Genomic DNA, 20,583 nt, shown 5'->3' on the forward strand with positions numbered 1-20,583 from the left:
CACATACTGATTGTCACAAACTAAAAGTCCTGCATTCACCATGAAGCAGAAACAGTAACCCTAAACAAACTATGAAGTTGTCAATATCCAATGCTCTTCCTCTGAGATTTTTCTCAAATGTTTCATTAAATCAGTGGAAAATGGATGGCTGCATTTTTCAATGAGCAGTAATGAACACTGCACTGTGAGTGAGGATTTCAGAAACTTCACCTCAAAAGGGCTCTTCAAAATGGAACTTTTCAAAGAGAATACCAAAGAACACAGAAAAAATAAGTACTGCAAACAACAAGTTAATTTATTTTGAGGTTAATCCAATCCCATCATAATCATAAATATCCGCATTTATAATTAATGCAAGATTAAAACAGCATTTTCTGAAATCAGTCTAAGATTAGCTTTATTTGTCAATGACCAACACAGAATGAGGAAGTACTGGGGCAGCCCCCAAGTGTCTCCATATTTCTGGCACCAACACACCAGGCCCACAAATTACTAACTTAACCCGTTATGTCTTTCTGGAATGTTGCAATTTCAACTTCCTGCTCAGTCTTGACTTTACTGGAAACCACACTGTTGCTGCAACTGTTAAAATGCATTCTGCACACAAAGGAAAACTAATGGTACACATTGTTTACCGTTCTGAAGATGAATATGATTTTTGGATTTGGGTATCATTGACAAACCCAGCATTTATTGGCTAGCCAATCTGCCCAGTGAAGCTACTTGTCTTTGCTAAGCAAACTCACAGAGCAGTTCAGTGTCAATGACATCTCACTCTCTCTGAAGCCAAATACAGATAAGATCAGATATGGATGGCAATTCTCCTTCCCTGAAGAACCAGTGAACCAGATGGGACTTTGAGGATCAATGAGATTACTGGATGAAGTTGTGACCTTCTGGGTGGGAATATGACCTTGGTCTGTGAACTTAGTACGGTGCAGGAAGGTTGCTGAGAGAGAAAAGTACATGCATTCCGCAAGGTGATGTACGGGAAACCTGATTCAGATTCCCTTTTTGCTGCTATTGTTTTGTTGTTGTTGTTGCTGTTGCTTGTGTTTTTCTGCTGATCATTGTGGGCATGCAATGTTGACATCAGGATGTGTGGCAAAACTTGTGGGCTGCCATCCTAGTTTAGACCATATGGCTCAGAAGCAAAATTGGGCCATTCAGCCTATTGAGTCTGCTCTGCAATTCCATCATGGCTGACTTAATACCCCTCTCAACCCCATTTTTCTGCCTTCTTCCCCATTACCTTTAATGCCGTGACTAACTAAAAACTCATGTCCTTTTCACATCTACTCTATCTAGGCCTTTCAATATCCACTAAGTTTCAATGAGATTCGCCCTCATTCTTCTAAACTCCAGTCAGTACAAACCTAGAGCTATCAAGCGTTCCTCACATGGTAGCCATTTCATTCCTGGAAATGCCCAGCACATCTGTGGATGTGAACTTCCCTCCACTGAGGACATTTATTGCAGCAGGTGCAGAAAGAAGGCCTGGAAGATCATCGGGGACACCAGTCACTCCAACCATAAACTGTTTCAGCTGCTTCCGTCTGGCAAATGCTACCGCAGCATTAAAGTAGGACCAACAGGCTATGCGACAGCTTTTTTCTACATGCCATTAGACTTTTAAATTTACATGTCTGTACATTGCAATGAAGTCATAACACAAAGATTTTGATCAGGATGGAGGAGTTCAGGGACCAGGTGAGATCATTGGAAATGTGGATACCAAGGAGTTTGAAGCCTGATACCCACTCCACTACAGCTCTGTTAATGTAGATGGGGACATGAGTGTGGCTCCTAGCATGCCTGAAGTCCACAATGATCTCCTTGGTCTTCTGGGTGTTAACGGCCAGGTTGTTGTCAGCTCACCATGTGGCCAGGTGCTAGAGCTCATCCCTGTAGGCCATCTGATCATCCCCTCTGATCAGGCCAATGACCATGGTGTCATCTGCGAACTTGATTATGCAATTAGAACTATGTACAAGAATGCAATCATAAGTGAAAAGGGAGCACCAAAGAGGGCTCAGCACACAGCCTTGAGGCATGCCTGTATTCAAAGCTGGCAGTATACCAAGCTGGCAAAGTTTGGCAATCAGTTTGGTGGGGATGCCGAACTAAAGTCAAGAACAGCATTCTGATGTAAGAGTTGGGGCTGCCCAGTTAGGTCAGGGCAGAGTGAAGTGCCGTGGGGATGACGTTCTCTGTTGACCTGTTGGTGTGATAGGCAACTTGATGGGGGTCCAGGGTAGTGGGCAGACAGGATTTCAGATGTAATAGAACCAGTCTCTCAAAGCACTTTGCATTGATGGGGGTGGGTGCAACTGGGTGGAAGTCATTCAGTATCAGTATAAAGCCTCAGTATCATACCTTGCTCTTATATTCTAGTCCTTTCGAAATGAAAGCTAACATTGCATTTGCCTGCCTTCCTGCCAACTCAACCTGTAAGTTAGCCTTTACGGAATCCTGCACAAGGTCTCCCAAATTCCTTTTCAACTCTGATTTTTGAATTTTCTCCCCACTTAGAAGATAGTCTAAGCCTTTATTCCTTTTAACAAAATGTACAACTATACACTTCCCTACACTATATTCCATCTGCTACTTCTTTGCCCATTCTCCCAATCTGTCTATGTCCTTCTGCAGATTCCCTATTTCCTCAACAGTATGTGTCCCTCACTTAACTTTGTATTGTCTGCAAACTTGGCCACAAAGCCCTCAGTTGCGTAATCCAAATCATTGACATATAACATTAAAAAAACAGTCCCAATAACCAACCCCTGAAGAAAATCACTCATCACCGGCAGCCAACAAGAAACTGCTTCCTTTACTCCCACTTTGCCTCCTGCCAGTCAGCCAATCTTCTATCCAATTCTAGTACCTTTCCCCCTTTTTATTTTTATTTATTTATTAAATTTTAGAAAATTACAAAGAATAAATGTGATGATAAAATAGTGAGAAAAGTAATATTAACTCTCCCCCCTCCCCTTAACACTTATCTAAAGAAAGTAAAAAAAGAGAAAGATTGCCTGGATATTGGAGGATCCCCACATGCTCCATGGAGTTCAAAATAATTTTAATATTTATTTTTACTTTCCCCAATTACTTTATAATTTTGTCTTCAAAGGACTTATGTATTTAACCCTATCTTTTGTAAGTATGGGAGCCAAATTTTCAAAAATATATCATATTAATTTCTTAGATTGTATGTAATTTTTTTCAAGTGGAATACAACTATGTATTTCATTATTCCAACAATCCATAGTTAAATATAAATCAGATTTCCAAGTAACTGCGATAACTTTTTTAGCTACTGCCAATGCAATTTTTATAAATTTTTTCTGATACTTATTCAATTTAAGTTTCGGTATTGTCCTTTCAATGTCTCCTAATAAAAATAATTCTGGACTATGTGGGAGTTGTACTCCAGTAATTTGTTCCAATAAAAGTCTTAGATTTATCCAAAATGGTTGAATTTTAAAACAAAACCAAGTAGAATGTAAAAAAGTACCAATTTCTTGATTACATCGAAAACATTGGTCAGACATATTTGAATTTAATCTGTTTATTTTCTGTGGTGTTATACATAATTGATGTAAAAATTATACTGTATTAATCTAAGTTGAACATTTATTGTATTTCTCATACTATCAGAACATAATCTTGACCAGTTTATTCCATCAATTTTAACATTCAAATCAGATTCCCATTTTTGTCTTGATTTATGAATTCCTGATTTAATTGTCAGTTTTTGAATCAAATTATACAAGATGTAATTTTTTTAATTTTTCCTTTTTGAATTCATATTTCTATTTCACTAGGTTTTGGCATCAACATTGTTTGTCCCAGCTTCGTAAATAAGCCTTTAATTGAAAATAACAGAAAAGAGTGTTATTTGATATTTTATATTTATTTTTTAATTGATCAAACGACATCAATATACCTCCTTCAAAACAATCACCTAGATATTTAATCCCCTTTTGGAACCAATTATGTAAAAGTTGTAAAAGGAATAAGCTTATTTTGAATTAAAGTTCTTTTTGCTAATAAAGATTTCTTTATCTCATCGTCCATATTTACCTTATTCCATAAATCAATCAAGTGTCTTAATATAGGAGATTTTGTTCCCGTATCCACTTGGATTCCCATTTATATATAAAATCTTCTGGTATGTTTTCTCCTATCTTATCTAATTCTATTCTAATCCATGCCGGTTTTTCTTCATCAAAAAAAGACTCAATAAATCTAAGTTGATTTGCTTTGTAATAATTCTTAAAATTTGGAAGATGTAACCCTCCTAAATCAAATTTACATGTCAATTTTTCCAATGATATTCTTGACATCTTTCCTTTCCAAAGGGATTTCCTTACATATTTATTCAGTTCTTGAAAAAACTTTTGAGGCAATTGTATTGGTAAAGTTTGGAATAAATATTGCAATCTAGGAAATATATTCATTTTTACAGCATTAACTCTACCTATTAATGTTATTGGTAACATCATCCATTTATCAACATCTTCTTTTATTTTTTTTAATAATGGCAAATAATTTTGTCTATATAAATTTTTTACATCATTATCAACTCTAATACCTAAATATTTTATCCCATTTATTGACCATCGAAATTGAGTTACTAATCAACATTGATTATAATTTCATTTGGTAAGGGGTAAAATTTCACTTTAATCCCAATTTACTTTATACCCTGATACTTTCCCATATTCTTCCAATCTAAAAGATAATCTTTGCAAAGATTGCAATGGGTTTGTTAAATAAATCAGAACATCATCAGCAAATAAATTAATCTTATATTCTTCTTGATTAACTCTAAAGCCCCCAATGTCTGAATCTGTTCTAATTAATTCAGCTAATGGTTCTATTGCCAATACAAATAAAGCAGTTGATAATGGGCAGCCTTGTCTAGTTGACCTGGTTAAGCAAAATGGTGTTGAAATCTGACCATTTGTAACTACTTTAGCTTGAGGATTAGTATTTAAGGTTTTAATCCATTGTATAAAAGATTTTCCTAACTCATATTTTTCCAATACCCTAAATAAAAAATCCCATTCCAATCTATCAAATGCTTTTTCTGCATCCAAAGCAACTGCCACACTCATTTCCTCTCTTTTTTGTGCCAGATGAATTATACTAAGTAACCAGGTTATATTATCCATTGATGGTCTATTTTAATAAAACCTGTTTGATCCATATGTATTAATTTTGGTAAATATTTAGATATTCTATTAGATAAAATTTTTGCTATTATTTTATAATCTGTATTCAACAAAGAAATAGGCCTATATGATGTTGGTTTTAAAGGATTTTTTTTGGCAATACAGTTATGATCGCTGTTAAAAATGATTGTGAGAGTTTATGCATTCTTTCCACTTGGTATATTAATTCCATAAAAGGAGGAATTAATAAATCTTTAAATTTTTTATAAAATTCAGGAGGAAAACCATCTTCTCCTGGGGATTTATTACTCTGAAGTGAGCTTAAAGCTTCTTCAACCTCTTTTAATGTAAAGGGCATATCTAATCCTTTCTGTTCTTCCAAATTTAATTTTGGAAGGGTTATTTGTGATAAAAATTTATCTATCTCAGCAATCTTATTTTGTGATTCTGATTGATATAGTTCAGTATAAAATTTTTTGAAAGTGTCAATAATTTCTAAAGGTTTATAAGTAACCTTATTTACACTTGTTCTAATTGCATTTATTGTTTTAGAAACCTGTTCTGTTTTCAACTGCCAAGCAAGAATTTTATGTGATCTTTCACCTAATTCGTAATATTTCTGTTTAGTTCTCATAATTACTTTTTCTGTACGATATGTCTGGAGTGTATTATATTGTAGTTTTTTATTAACAAGTTGTCTTCGTTTTTCTTCTGTCATATATCTTTGAGATTCTTTTTCTAACTTTATGATATCTTTTTCCAATTGATCTATTTCTGCCATGTATTCCTTCTTGATTTTAGATGTATAACATAATCTGATCCCTTAAATATGCTTTCATCGCTTCCCATAATACAATTTTATCCTCAGCTGAATGTAAATTTGTATCCAAAAAAATTGAATCTGTTTTTTCATAAAATCACAAAAATCTTGATGTTTTAATAAAATTGAATTAAATCTCCATCTATAAATCGATTCCTCCTTATCCATAATTATCATTGTCATTATCAAGGGGGAATGATCTGACAGTATTCTTGCTTTATATTCCACACTTTTCACTCTATCTTGAATATTTTTTGATAATAAAAAAAAATCAATTCTTGAGTAAGTTTTATGTCTATTTGAATAAAATGAATAATCTCTTTTTCGGATTAATTTTTCTCCATATATCAATCAGGTTTAAATCTTTCATTAATGATAGTTAGTTTTATTACTTTTAGTTGACCTATCCAAAACTGGATCTAAACAAAAATTAAAAACTCCACCTATTAATATTTTATCATGCGCATCAGCCAAGTTCAAAAAAACTTCTTGTATGAATTTTGCATCATTTTCATTTGGTGCATAAATGTTCATAAAAGTCCATAATTCTGAAAAAATTTGACAATGTATAATCACATATCTCCCCACAGAATCAATTATTACATTTTGTATTTTAATTGGTAGATTTATTAACCAAAATTGCAATTCCTCTTGATTTTGAATTAAATGAAGCTGCAATAACATTTCCAACCCAATCCCTCTTTAATTTCTTATGTTCTGTTTCTGTTAAATGAGTTTCTTGTAAAAAAAGCTATATCTCCTTTCATTTTCTTAATATATGTTAAAACTCTTTTTCTTTTCACAGGTCCATTAATTCCATTAACATTAAAACTTAAAAAATTAAGTAAATTAATCATTCATAGTTCCTTGGGAACGCTTTAAAATTCTCCATGTTGCTATGAGTTTCTCCCCAACCATCCAGGTAAAAAAGAAGAAAAATAGAATATAACTAATATATAAGAAAAAAACAAAATACCCTCCCACTAATGTTGCGAATAAAAAGAACACAACATTACCCCCCCCATTTTACGGGTCATGGCAATCGCCATGATTGTACATGTGAAACTCGCAGCCATCGATCAGGAGCTCCTCCAGCTCCCCTGCAAAAAAAAAGAAATTATATTAGTGAAGAAAAAAAAGAAAATAATTAATGTCTCTACTCCCAATTAATACTCCTCAACTTTTTTTTTATAAATGTCTGTCAAGTCCAACCTTGTTTCAGTCTTCATCATTAGTCCATTTCATTTCTATAATTCTTTACTCCTCTTCGTGGACATCAGGTAATTCTTGTAAAAATTTCTCCGCTTTCCGGTAGTCAACAAAAAAATCTTCTTTCTTCGTTATCCAGGAAAATTATCAATTTTGCTGGGTAGCTCAATAAGAATTTATAGCCCTTTTCCCATAAAGATTTTTTCACTGGATTAAATTCCTTTCGCCTCTTCAGAAGATCCTAATTTATGTCTGGATAAAAAAAAACTCTTTTCCCTTCTATTATCAATGGCCCATTTCTCTTTTTAGCACCTTGAGTAGCTGCCTTCAAGATCATTTCTTTATCTTGGTACCTTAAGCATTTTATCAAAATTGATCTTGGATTTTGATCTTGTTGAGGTCTTGGTCTTAAAGCTCTGAGTGCTCTTTCAATTTCAATTACTTGGCTTCCTTCTTTCATTTCCAAAATTTTCGGAATCCATTCTTGAAAGAATTTTATTGGATTTTCTCCCTCTGTACCTTCCATAAGACCAACAATTTTGATATTATTTCGTCTACTAGAGTTTTAAGCACATCTATTTTTTCCAACATCCGTTTTCTTTCTATTGTCCAGGCAAGATTATTGTCTTTTATCTTATCTATTCTTTCAGTGTTTTCTTCCACTTTTACTTCCATTTCTTTAACTTTATTATCCATCTTCTTTTGTTTTTCCACCACATTATCGAGTGTATTCTGCATCCTTCTTATAGTTTTTAATTCATTCATAATATATATCAGGATATCTTTTATGTCTCCTTTGATCTCCTCCTTCTTTTCCTCTTCTTTCTCTGAATTTCTCAGAGTCTGATTCCACTTCCGATTCATTTCCAATTTCACTTCCAGCCGTAGTTGGGATTTGTAGTTTTGTTAATATCTGTTCATGCATATTTGTTCCTTCGCGCATGCGTTGTTCTTGCCATTTCTTCTTAAAGACCGCCGACATTGCTGCAACTTCCTGTCCCGCATCATCAGAAGCGCCATGCACTTTGCTGGGAGGAGATCCAACTTGAGTCCAAGGCTTTGCTGAGACGGTTAGACCTTTTTCCCCGCCGATTTGCGCAGTCCTCGAAGTAGTAGCTTTCTTCTGTTTCGGTTTAGGAGCCATATCAAAAGATAATCCTGAGTTGCTTATAAATAGTTTCTAGTAGATATTTGTTAACTCTTCTTCATTTAAACCCTATTTCATTACATTTTACGAGGGAGCTGGATTCCCAACGTCTCGATCCTACATCATCATGTGACGCCCCCTAGTACCTTTCCCCTAATACCATATAACCATATAACAATCACAGCACGGAAACAGGCCATCTTGGCCCTCCTAGTCCGTGCCGAACCCTTAATCTCACCTAGTCCCACCTACCCGCACTCAGTCCATAACCCTCCACTCCTTTCCTGTCCATATACCTATCCAATTTTACCTTAAATGACACAACTGAACTGGCCTCTACTACTTCTACAGGAAGCTCATTCCACACAGCTATCACTCTTTGAGTAAAGAAATACCCCCTCGTGTTTCCCTTAAACTTCTGCCCCCTAACTCTCAAATCATGTCCTCTAGTTTGAATCTCCCCTGCTCTCAATGGAAACAGCCTGTTCATTTCAACTCTATCTATCCCTCTCAAAATTTTAAATACCATGTGCTCTTATTTTGTTAAGCAATCTTATGCGTACCACCTTGTCAAAGGCTTCCTAAAAATCCAAGTAAACATCAACTGATTCCCCTTTGTCTACCCTGCCTGTTAGTTCCTCAAAGAGTTCTCACAGATTTGTCAGGATTTTCCTTTAAACTCCCTTGCTGACTTTAGCTTATTTTATTGTGCACTTCCAAGACCCTGAAAATGTCATCCTTAACAATGGACTCCAATATCTTCCCAACCACTTACGTCAGGCTATCTGGCCTATAATTTTATTTTTTTGCCTCCCACCCTTTTTAAACATGGAGTGACATTTGCAATTTTCTAGACCTCCAGAACCACTCCAGAATCTCGTGATTCTTGATAGGTCATGACTAATGCCTCCACAATCTCTTCACCTACCTCTTTCAGAACCCCGAGATATAGTCCATCTGGTCCAGGTGACTCATTTACCTTCAGATCTTTCAGCTTCCCAAGCACTCCTCTGTAGTGATAGCAAATACACTCACTTCTGCTCCCTGACACTCTTGAATTTCTGGCATATTGCTAGCATCTTTTACAAAGACCGAAACTAAATACTCATTAAATTTGTCCACAATTTCTTTGTCCCCAATTACTACCTCTCCAGCATTATTTTTCAGCATTTCAATATCCACTCTCACTTCTCTTCTATTATTTATATTGTGTTATTTATAGGCTGAGTTGGTTGCTCATGCAAACGGCGCATTTCACTGTAGGCGACTCTTGCCTAGAAATGATTTGTCCATTAGCTGGAATGACTTGAACTCATACTGCAACGGTTGTTACTGCGTTTCACCATAAAGAAAAAAAAGCAATTTTAACCATGAAACCATTAAAGGTGTTATGTGGATGAAAATATTTGAATTATATATATCAACCTATTTGTGATAATGTTTTATTTATGTGCTGCATGTAATATATGCTTTGTGGGTGCACCATGGTTTGGAAGAACAATGTTTCCTTTGGTTGTATATGTGCAGTCAGATGACAATAAACTTATTCATAGCTTTAAAAATAGGTTGTAAACTCTAGTTTAGGGAAGAAAGCTAACAAAAAAAAAAGTCAACTTACAACAACAGCTTACTTCTGCAGGTACGGCAAAGTATCACGAAACTTCTACATAGGAAAGTTAACAAAAATAAATATTGGACGGACCAATACAATAATCCAAACAACAGGTGAGGAAAAGCTTTAAGAAAGAGGTTGGTTCAAAGCTACGCATTAAATGAGAAAAGAGGTGAAACAGCAGATATTTGAGGAGGATAAGGAAGGGACATAAAATATCATCAGCAGGCAAGATCAAGGAAAACCTAACATTTTCCAAGATTTTTCCAGGTAAGAGTAACAAGGAAAGAACTGGTACGCATTAAGAATGGAAGGTGGACATTGACGTAGAGTTGTATTCACTGCGGACAAGGTCAACGTAGTTGCAGAATTCCGAGAGGAAACTCTAGAAACTGAATTTCAGAGAATTTAATGTCAGGGCATAGAATTAAAGAGCAGGGAGGTTCCAGTACAACTATAGAAAATATTAGAGGTCCCAGCCAGCATATAATGTGCAGATCTGGTCACCATGAAGAACATGGTTGGACCAGAGAGGATGCAGAGGAGATTCACCAATATGTTACCTGGGGTAGTACATTTCAGTTATGAGGAGAGAGACTGGGTTATGTTTCTTGAATGAATGTGGCCAGCCAGACGAGTATTAGGACAGGCAGGTTTAGAAGTAACAATGCTACAGATTAGCGTATTAACAGTAGTTCAGCTGAGGCAGAAACACAGTGGGAGACAGCTATTGAAGACATAAACATGTGGTTCTAAAATCATACCAAGTTTGAACAGCCAGATCCAACTTCAAAAAATTGGCAGCAAAATGGACCAATCAGCTTTGAGGGAATCATTAGTAGGAGACAACCACTCTCCAATTTTTGGTCGGAGGAAATTTCTTTTCCCTTGATAGATAATGCTGGCATTCAGAGGTATGAAGAAGAGAAGGCAAGTTAGAAGCAGGGTTTCCCACTGAGAGCCAGCAAACCTGCCCAAACCTATGAGTTCTGCATAGGTTCGTTCCAGTGAGACAGGGAAAGGATGGTAGGTACAGGAACTGTGGTATACAAAGACAGTGGTGAATCTAGTCAAGAAGAAAAGAAGAGCTTATGAAAGGTTCAAAAAACTAGGTAATGATAAAGATCTGCAAGATGATAATGCCAGCAGGAAGGAGCTTAAGAAAGAAATTTGGAGAGCCAGAAGGGGCCATGAGAAGGCCTTGGCGAGCAGGATTAAGGAAAACCCCAAGGCATTCAACAAGTATGTGAAGATCAAGAGGATAAGATGTGAGAGAATAGGACCAATCAAGTGTGACAATAGAAAAGTGTGTATGGAACCAGAGGAGATAGCAGAGGTATTTAATCAGTATTTTGCTGCAGTATTCACTACAGAAAAGGATCTTGGTGATTGTAGGACTGACTTAGAGCAGACTGAAATGTTTGAACATGTAGATATTAACGAAGAGTGCGTGCTGGAGCTTTTGGAAAGCATTAAATTGGATAAGTTACCGGGACCAGACGAGATGTACCCCAGGCTACTGTGGGAGGCGAGGGAGAACATTGCTGAGTGTCTGGCGATGGTTTTTGCATCATCAAAGGGGATGGGAGAGGTTCCAGAAATTTGGAGGTTTGCAGATGTTGTTCCCTTATTCAAAAAAGGGAGTTGAGATAGCCCAGGAAATTATAGACCAGTGAGTCTTACTTCAGTGGTTGGTAAGTTGATAGAGAAGATCCTGAGAGGCAGGATTTATGAACATTTGGAGATGCATAATATGATTGGGAATAGTCAACATGGCTTTGTGAAAGGCAGGTCGTGCCTTACGAGCCTGATTGAATTTTTTGAGGATGTGACTAAACACATTGATGAAGGTAGAGCAGATGTAGTGTATATGGATTTCAGCAAGGCATTTGATAAGGTACCCCATGCAATGCTTATTGAGAAAGTAAGGAGGCATGGGATCCAAGGGGACATTGCTTTGTGGATCCAGAACTGGCTTGCCCAAGAAGGGAAAGAACGGTTGTAGACTGGTCTTATTCTGCATGGAGGTCAGTGACCAGTGGTGTTCCTCAGGAATCTGTTCTGGGACTCATGCTCTTAGTGATTTTTATAAATGACCTGGATGAGGAAGTGGAGGGATGGGTTAGTAAATTTGCTGATGACACAAAGGTTGGGGGTGTTGTGGATAGTGTGGAGGGTGGTCAGAGGTTACAGCGGGACATTGATAGGATGCAAAACTGGGCTGAGAAGTGGCAGATGCAGTTCAACCCAGGTAAGTGTGAGGTGGTTCATTTTGATAAGTCAAATATGAGGCAGAATATAGCAGTCATGGTAAGACTCTTGGCAGTGTGGAAGATCAGAGGGATCTTGGGGTCCAAATCCATAGGACACTCAAAGCTGCTCTACAGGTTCACCCTGTGGTTCAGAAGGCATATGGTACATTGGCCTTCATCAATCATGGGATTGAGTTTAAGAGCTGAGAGGTAACGTTGCAGCTATATTGGACCCTGGTCAGACCCCACTTGCAGTACTGTGCTCATTTCTGGTTGCCTCACGACAGGAAGGATGTGGAAACTATAGAAAAGGTGCAGAGGAGGTTTACAAATATGTTGCCTGGATTGGGGAGCATGTCTTATGAGAATAGTTTGAGTGATCTCGGCCTTTTCTCCTTGGAGCGACAGAGGATGAGTAGTGACCTGATAGAGGTGTATAAGATGATGAGAGATATTGATCATGTGGATAATCAGAGGCTTTTTCCCAGGGCTGAAATGACTAGCCCAAGAAAGCACAGTTTTCAGGTGCTTGGAAGTAGATACAAAGGAGATGTCAGGGGTTATTTTTTTTTACTCAGAGAGTGGTGAGTGTGTGGAATGGGCTGCCGGCGATGGTGGTGGAGGCTGATATGATAGGGTCTTTTAAGAGACTCCTGGACAAGTACATGGAGCTTATAAAAATAGAGGGCTGTGGGTAACCCTGGGTAATATCTAAGATAAGGACATGTTTGGTAGGGCTTTGTGGGCCAAAGGGCCTGCATTGTGCTGTAGGTTTTCTGTGTTTCTATTTCGCATGGTGAATGGGGTGGCTCAAGCACACTAGAACATGACATTTACTTGACTGATGGGACCCAGAATCTCAATAACTGCATAGAAGATTACAGCTCAATACAGGCATTTCATCCTACAATGTTGTGCTGCCCTTTTAACCTACTCTCAGATGAATCTAACCTGTCCCTCCTCCATAGCCCTTCATTTTTCTATCATTGTTGTGCCTATCGAAGTGTTTATTAAATGTCCCTGATGTATCTGCCTCTACCACCACCAGTGGCAGGGTGTTCCATATGCTCACCACTCTCTGTGTAAACTTACTGGTGACATCTGTACATAGAGTTGGCATCGATATGTACAGCTTTGATAGCCAGGATTACTTGATTCTATTCATCAAAAGTCAGAGGTGGGAGAAAATATTTTTTAAAAAGCCAACCAATATCTGTTGAATTGCGCTCAGTCATAGAGTGGGATAGCACAGAACAGGCCATTTGGCCCATCTAGTCTTGCCAAAATATTATTCTGCCTTGTCCCATCTACCAGCCAGTATACAGACACTTCTGAAGGACTTCGGAAAGACAAAGAAGGAAGTTGACAGTGAACAGGAATGAAAACCCAAAGCACTTGATTGTTGATCGTTCAGTCAGAGCTTTTTAAAACACTCAACAATTGCTTGGACTTCATAGGGTCGTATCACATTCAGAAAAAATCACAGGTTAACATAACTTGATTACAATATTTCTTGTTTTTTAAAAATTTAATTGTTATCTGTTCATTAAATGGCAGCCATCAAATGCAGCCGATGACAAAATCTACGCAACTTTTGCTATGAGCTTGACAAAGAAACTAGGAAAACAAATGAATAGAAGTCCTGTTATTTCATTCTCAGAAGAACTAGTTGCCAGATATTTTTCAGTGACCTTTGGACTTGCTGGTAATAAAATACTGCCAATACTATTAATGCATTTTCTATAAACATATAATGAAACATGTGTATCAAGTGGTCAAATATACCATCAACTTTTCTCTTGGCAATGTCAACTGTACTAAATAAAAGATTTCCCACAACATTTTATTCAGTTCAATTATCCAACTTACACACAGATCCAAAAGCAACATATCAAATTAAAAACAGACGTATAGAATGAACGGAATGGCTCGTAATCCTGGAATATTACTTATCGTTACATCCGTAAAGTGGAAATGTGTAGACCTCGTGCTTTAATTCTGGAATGAGCAATAACCAAGGGCAAGACAAGTGCTGAACTGTTAATGAATACCTCAATTATTATGAACATTATTACAACTACAATGAAGTTGAAAGATTATAAATAAAAGGCAGCCAAAACTCAATTCAACTTAGTGAGAATGGGTCAAACATAGAACATAGGGCTGCACAATGCTAACACAACTCAGGGGTCAGACTTTAGAGGTTAATTCTGGTGGTGTCTTTAAGGAGCTTGTGCATTTTCTGCATGACTGTGCGAGTTTTCTTTGGGTGCTCTGGTTTCCTCCCACACTCCAAAGGCCTACCGGTCAGTAGGTTAATTAGTCACTGTAAATTGTCATGTGATTAGGCTAGTGTTAAATCGGTGGGGTGTTGGGCAGCCCGATTTATTGGTCTTGGTAAGGCCTGTTTTGCATTGCATCTCCAAATTAAATAGAACAGTAGAGCACAGTACAGGCCCTTCAGTCCACAAGCTACTCTAAGATGAAACTAACCCTTCCTTGTGAATTGCCCTCCATTTTTCTATCATCCATGTGCCTATCTAAGAGTTTCTTAAATGTGCCTAATATATAATACACACTGCTATGGGCAGAAGTTCCCACTTGCTTTAAAAAGGCAACAATTACACCAGTGCCAAAGAAGAACAATGTGGGCTGCCTTAACAACTATCGCCCAGTAGCAGTCACATCGACAGTGATGAAATGCTTTGAGAGCTTATGACTGAACTGAACTCCTGCCTCAGCAAGGACATGGACCCATTGCAATTTGCCTATCGCCACAATAGGACAACAGCAGATGCAATCTCAGCATTTAATACCATCATTCCCACAATCCTAATTGAGAAGTTGCAGAACCTGGGCCTCTGTACCTCCCTTTGTAATTGGATCCTCAGCTTCCTAACCTGAAGACCACAGTCTGTGTGGGTTGGTGATAACATATCAGCTTCGCTGACAATCAACACTGGCGCATCTCAGGGGTGTGTGCTTAGCTCACTGCTCTATTCTCCGTATACACATGACTGTGTGGCTAGGCTTAGCTCAAATACCATCTACAGATTTACTGACAATACAACCATTGTTGGTAGAATCTCAGGTGGTGACAAGAGGGCATACAGGAGTGAGATATGCCAACTAGTGGAGTGGTGCTGCAGCAACAACCTGACACTCAATGTCTGTAAGATGAAAGAGCTGATTGTGGACTTCAGGAAGTTAAGACTAAGGAACACAAGAGTGAACAGCTTCAAGTTTTGGATGTTAAGATCTCGGAGGATCTGACCTGGTCCCAGCATATTGATGTAGTCATAAAGAAGGCAAAACAGTGGCTGTACTTTATTAGGAGCTTGAAGCGATTTGGCATGTCAATAAATATGCTCAAAAACTTCTATAGTTGCACCATGGAGAGCATTCTGACAGGCTGCATCACTGTCTGGTATGGAGGGGTTACTGCACAGGACCGAAAGAAGCTGCAGAAGGTTGTAAATCTAGTTGGCTCCATCTTGGACACTAGCCTACAAAGTATCCAGAACATCTTTAGGAAACGGTGTGTCAGAAAGGCAGCATTTTTTTATTAAAACCCTCCAGCACCCAGGGCATGCACTTTTCTCACTGTTACCATCAAGTAGGAGATACAGAAGCCTGAAGGCACACACTCAGAAATTTAGGAACTGCTTCTTCCCCCTGCCATCTGATTTCTAAATGGACTTTGAAGCTTTGGACACTACCTCACTTTTTAAATATACAGTATTTCTGTTTTTGCACATTTTTAAGTTATCCATACAATATATAATTGATTTATTTGTTATTATGTTTTATTTTATTTATTTTTTTCTCTCTCTCTGCTAGATTATGTATTGCATTGAACTGCTGCTGCTAAGGTAACAACTTTCACATCACGTGCTGGTGATAATAACTCTGATTCTGATATCTGCCTTTACCACCAACTCTGACAGTGTTCCACACACTCACCACTCTGTGTGAAGAACTTACCTCTTACATTCCCCCCCCCATCACCATAAAATTATGCCCTATTCTACACCTCAGAACATAGAACAGTACAGAATAAGAACAGTATGTCCAGAGATTCAACACCTTTTGAGTGAAGAAGTTCCTCCTGATTTTAGTTCCAAGCAGCATAACCAATAGCCACTGGCTCTAAACACACATAATCTTGTATTTCTACCATCATCTCTGAAAACATGTGCAACCACCTCATTACCTCAATATCCTTTTTATCATGCAGCAACCAACGTTGCACATCAGACTCCAAACGTGGCTTGATTCAGGTTTTACATATTTTTCTTCCTCAATTCCATGAAAATAACTATTTTGTACTTTTGTTTTCTTTTAAATGGCCTTACTAACTTCTGGCACTACTTTCCGTCATTTTGGACTTTGTGCTCCAAGGTCCTATTGCTTGTCCATTTCGCCTTCAGTCACTACTTTCAAGTAAAGAGCAACCTCCATTTTCTTTCCACCTAAATGTGCTCCTTCTCCAACCTTCTGCTAAATTTTGCCCATTCAATAACTTTACTGATGTCACCCTACATTGTGTTGGTCTCGGCCCAAAACGTCGACAGTGCTTCTCCTTATAGATGCTGCCTGGCCTGCTGTGTTCCACCAGCATTTTGTGCATATTGTTTGAATTTCCAGCAAATGCAGATTTCCTCGTGTTTGCTGTGTTGTACTCTTCCTCGATACTGAATCCTCCTCTTCAATAGCTGATGACCACCTGCACATCTAGAAATTGTGCTCAGTTACAAAACTTAAACTGGTAATTTGTGGAAAGACTAGACATTTTTTCTTTTACTTCCTATCAGACCAAAGATACAAAAGCCTGAAAGCATGTACCACCAGGTTCAAGAACAACTTCTACTCCACTGTTATAAGTTTATTGAAAGATTCCCTGGTACAATCACAATCTTCCTTGTTTTAACCTTGCACTTTATTGTTTATCTGCACTGCACTTTCTCTGTAGCCATTATACTTTATTCTACAGTCTGCTATTATTTTAGCTTGTTTACCTCAATACACCGTCATGATTTGATCTGCATGCACTATGGTGGCGGACTCGGTTGCAGCGGCTTCTCGGAGTCTAAGCAATTACACCAAACAAATCATCCCTTATGTCTGTTTTACAATCATAAGACACTGCTGGATATTAAGTACATCAAGTACAGCAGATCTACCCCATCATCAAGTTGCTCGATAGTGGTGGAACTGGATTTTATTGCACACCATCTTGCCGTCTGCTACAGGAAGGCATTAGAAGTAGCACATGGTCCAACAAACTGTGGAAATTATTGTCTTTGAGGTTTTTTTGTACAATCGCAAGACCCTGTTAAACATTGGTAAAGAAGAATACTGCAAGTCTGGTTCAGCAGTACACTGGAAGACTGACAGGAGGGGAGCTGTGTGGCCTTGGTTGTTGTGCAGACAAGGCCGTCTTGCCACACAGGGAAGGAGACGCCTGAGGCAATGTGGTGCCACGGACGTCAATGCTGGGTTGGGGCCTGTTAGTGCTGTCCTCCAGAGTTCACTTGGTGGAAGACAAGCTGGACTGCATTAATCCAGTTGCAGTAGCGCATGGTGATCAGAATGCCACGCACTTGTTTTGCAGAAACATGGCTCCAGGAAAATGCCCCATGGAACAGTAATCTAAAAGCCATGTCACTCAGGGACTTGGATTATATTATTATTTTTGTTGTGACTGCATGTTTACTGCCAGCATAATTATATGTGCTATATGTGACTGTTGGTACTGTGTTTTGCACCTTGGCCCAGTGAAACGCTGTTTCATTTGGCTGCATTCATGAGTATGGTTGAATGATAGATACAATTAAAGTTGAACTTAACAAATTTTCCACTGTACGTCGGTGCATGTGACAATATTAAACCAATTTACCACCTTTGTGATGAGAGCAACTGTCGATACTTTGAGCCAAAAACTTGCCCCAGTCCTGATGGAGGGTTTCAACTCGAAACGTTGGCAATTCCTCCTCCCCAACCCCTCACCCCACAGATGCTGCTCGACTAGCTGAATCAGATTATTTGCTGCTCCAGATTTCAGCTTCCACAGTCTCCCGTGCAGGTGAAGTGAGTACAACAGCTAGGAACTGTCAATTTCACCACCTGGCTCACAGCATTTATTTATTTACATACTTATTGAGATACAGCACAGAACAGGCCCTTCCAACCCTTCAATCTGTGCCGCCAGCAACCCCAGATTAACCTAAGCCTAATTGCCAGACAATTTATATCGATCGATTAACCTACCAACCAGTACATCTTTGGACTGTGGGAGGAAACTGGTACATCCAGAGAAAATCCATGCATTCCACAGGAAGCAAGTACAAACTCCTTACAGGTGATGTTGGAATTGAACTCTGATGCTTCAAGATGTAATAGTGTCATGCTAAAAACTTCACTACCTTGGCATACACAGTTTTCAGAATCAAAATAGAGTTTATTGCCATTATGGTAATATAGGTTGACCTACACTAGTCCAACTACCTGTAATCCGGTTCCTTTGATAATCCGGCACTGATATCAAATATTCTGTGCAACTGTAATTTCAAATTTCCTGGACCACCGTATCAAACTGCTAACACATTGTTTTGGTTGCGCTAGATCTGTATACATGTTGGCGCGCTCTTGTAAGCGCAGACAGGCGATTCCTGCTTGTTTTCCTGCATTTATTAATATCATTTGCATGAGGCGTGGCCGCCCGGTACCCGCCCATCTCCCCCGCCAGTGGCGGGGGAGCTGGTACACACCGGGTCAGTCCACCTGCAGGCAGTCACGCAATGTCCTGCAGCGTCACCCAGCCAGCGCTCCGTTCTCTTCTGCCTGTAACCTCAAATCACGCATGCCAACCCACTAAAATTAAGCATATTACAAAGTGGAGTTAAAGAAACTAATGAGGATTCCCTCAGTAACTGCGAGTGAAGAGGGAAGAACCCAGAGCTGAATCCCCGGCTGTCTGGCAGTCATGTGAAATGTGGCGTATAGAAGACCTCCTTTCTCTGACTTCTGCTCCTGCTCACCCAGATGTGCTTCCACCATCAACAGTTTCTGAAGAAACTCTTGTGCCAGTTTCAGCTCCAGTTCCTGATGCTTCACTCATTTTCAAGATGAAGATGTTAATGATCCTGACAACACCACACTTGCAGACATTCAACTTTGCCTTAAGGTATATTAAGCGTCTCACTTTAGAAGTGGAAGTGCTCAGCTGTTCTGTATAAGTTAATTCCTGTATATGTACCTGTACCCTTTATTTTATCTGCGCCTGTACAGTATATTACTTTATTAAAACTTCACTTGCTACTCATTTAATATTTCTGTTTCATTATTATCTAACTTGTACTGATTTACATGATATTTTAAAGGTATGATGAGGCAGTTGGCTATTGCTTAATGTGATCCTTCTGTAATTCGATATTTTCACTAATCCGGCACTCCTCAGGTCCCAATGGTGCCGGATTATAGAAAGTCGACCTGTATACGGTGGAAAGTGAAGGAATTATCCGTCTCCCATCCAACCATTAAAACACCTTTACTGTTTCACCAGTCCAGACGCAAATCAACATTAACACAATATTTTTATATAGTTGCTATATCATTAGCATTGAAAGAAACTCAAAAACCAAGTTGTCAGAATCAGAATTAGGTACATCACCAGCATATGTCGGGAAATTTGTTAATTTGTCTCAATAATTATCCTCCTAAGACTGGTAGAATATTAATGTTGCCTCTGCTTTTTACAATTCCCACTACTTATGATGCAAAAATTATAAGCAGGGTGGCAGAGTAGCATAGTGGTTAGCCCAGTCGCTTTACAATGCCAACACTCAGAGTTCAATTTCTATCTCTGCCTGCAAGCCGTTTTTACATTCTCTCCGTAACTGAATGGGATTTCTCCTGCATTCCGAAGATGCACGGTTTAGGGTCAGTATGATACACTGGCACTGGCCCCCAGCACAATCCTCATTGGTCTGATTTGACACAAATAGCACAGTTAACTATATTTTTTGATGTATTTGTGACAAAAAAGCTAAGCTTTACACTCTTTAATCTTTAAAATGCCAATTGTCAATAGCAAATCTTCAGCTATATGGGAAAAAAAATCACATTTTGTACTGATTTATTTCCTTGACAGAATCCATCTGAAAGACTATAGTGGAACAGCAGGCAAGATAAGCAGTCTCAGCCAAATGGGAAATTCTTTCAGCACGAAGGATTCAGACAATGACAAATGTCTTTGCAAATGTTCACAAATGGCATCTGGAGGTAAGACGGAAATTTGGTCTCCTGCTCATATTTCTTCTGAGGAGGGCACACTACACGTGTACAATGGTGTCAAAATGAGTGGG

General features: G+C 38.4%; 2 protein-coding genes across 2 annotated transcripts in view; one reads left to right on the top strand and one right to left on the bottom strand.

Annotated features, from left to right (window-relative positions):
- Nucleotides 1-20,583, bottom strand: part of mcph1 (microcephalin 1) — a 288,336-nt gene that overhangs the window by 155,337 nt on the left and 112,416 nt on the right. The window lies entirely within an intron of this gene.
- The window catches only part of LOC132400743 (angiopoietin-2-like), a 102,226-nt gene that overhangs the window by 68,487 nt on the left and 13,156 nt on the right, over nucleotides 1-20,583 (top strand). The window contains exon 8 of the mRNA XM_059982041.1: nucleotides 20,370-20,500. Coding sequence (XP_059838024.1) covers nucleotides 20,370-20,500 — 131 coding nt within the window. The remainder of the gene's footprint in view (nucleotides 1-20,369; nucleotides 20,501-20,583) is intronic.

Source organism: Hypanus sabinus, chromosome 10 (genome assembly GCF_030144855.1).
Source record: "Hypanus sabinus isolate sHypSab1 chromosome 10, sHypSab1.hap1, whole genome shotgun sequence".
Lineage (NCBI taxonomy): Eukaryota > Metazoa > Chordata > Chondrichthyes > Myliobatiformes > Dasyatidae > Hypanus > Hypanus sabinus.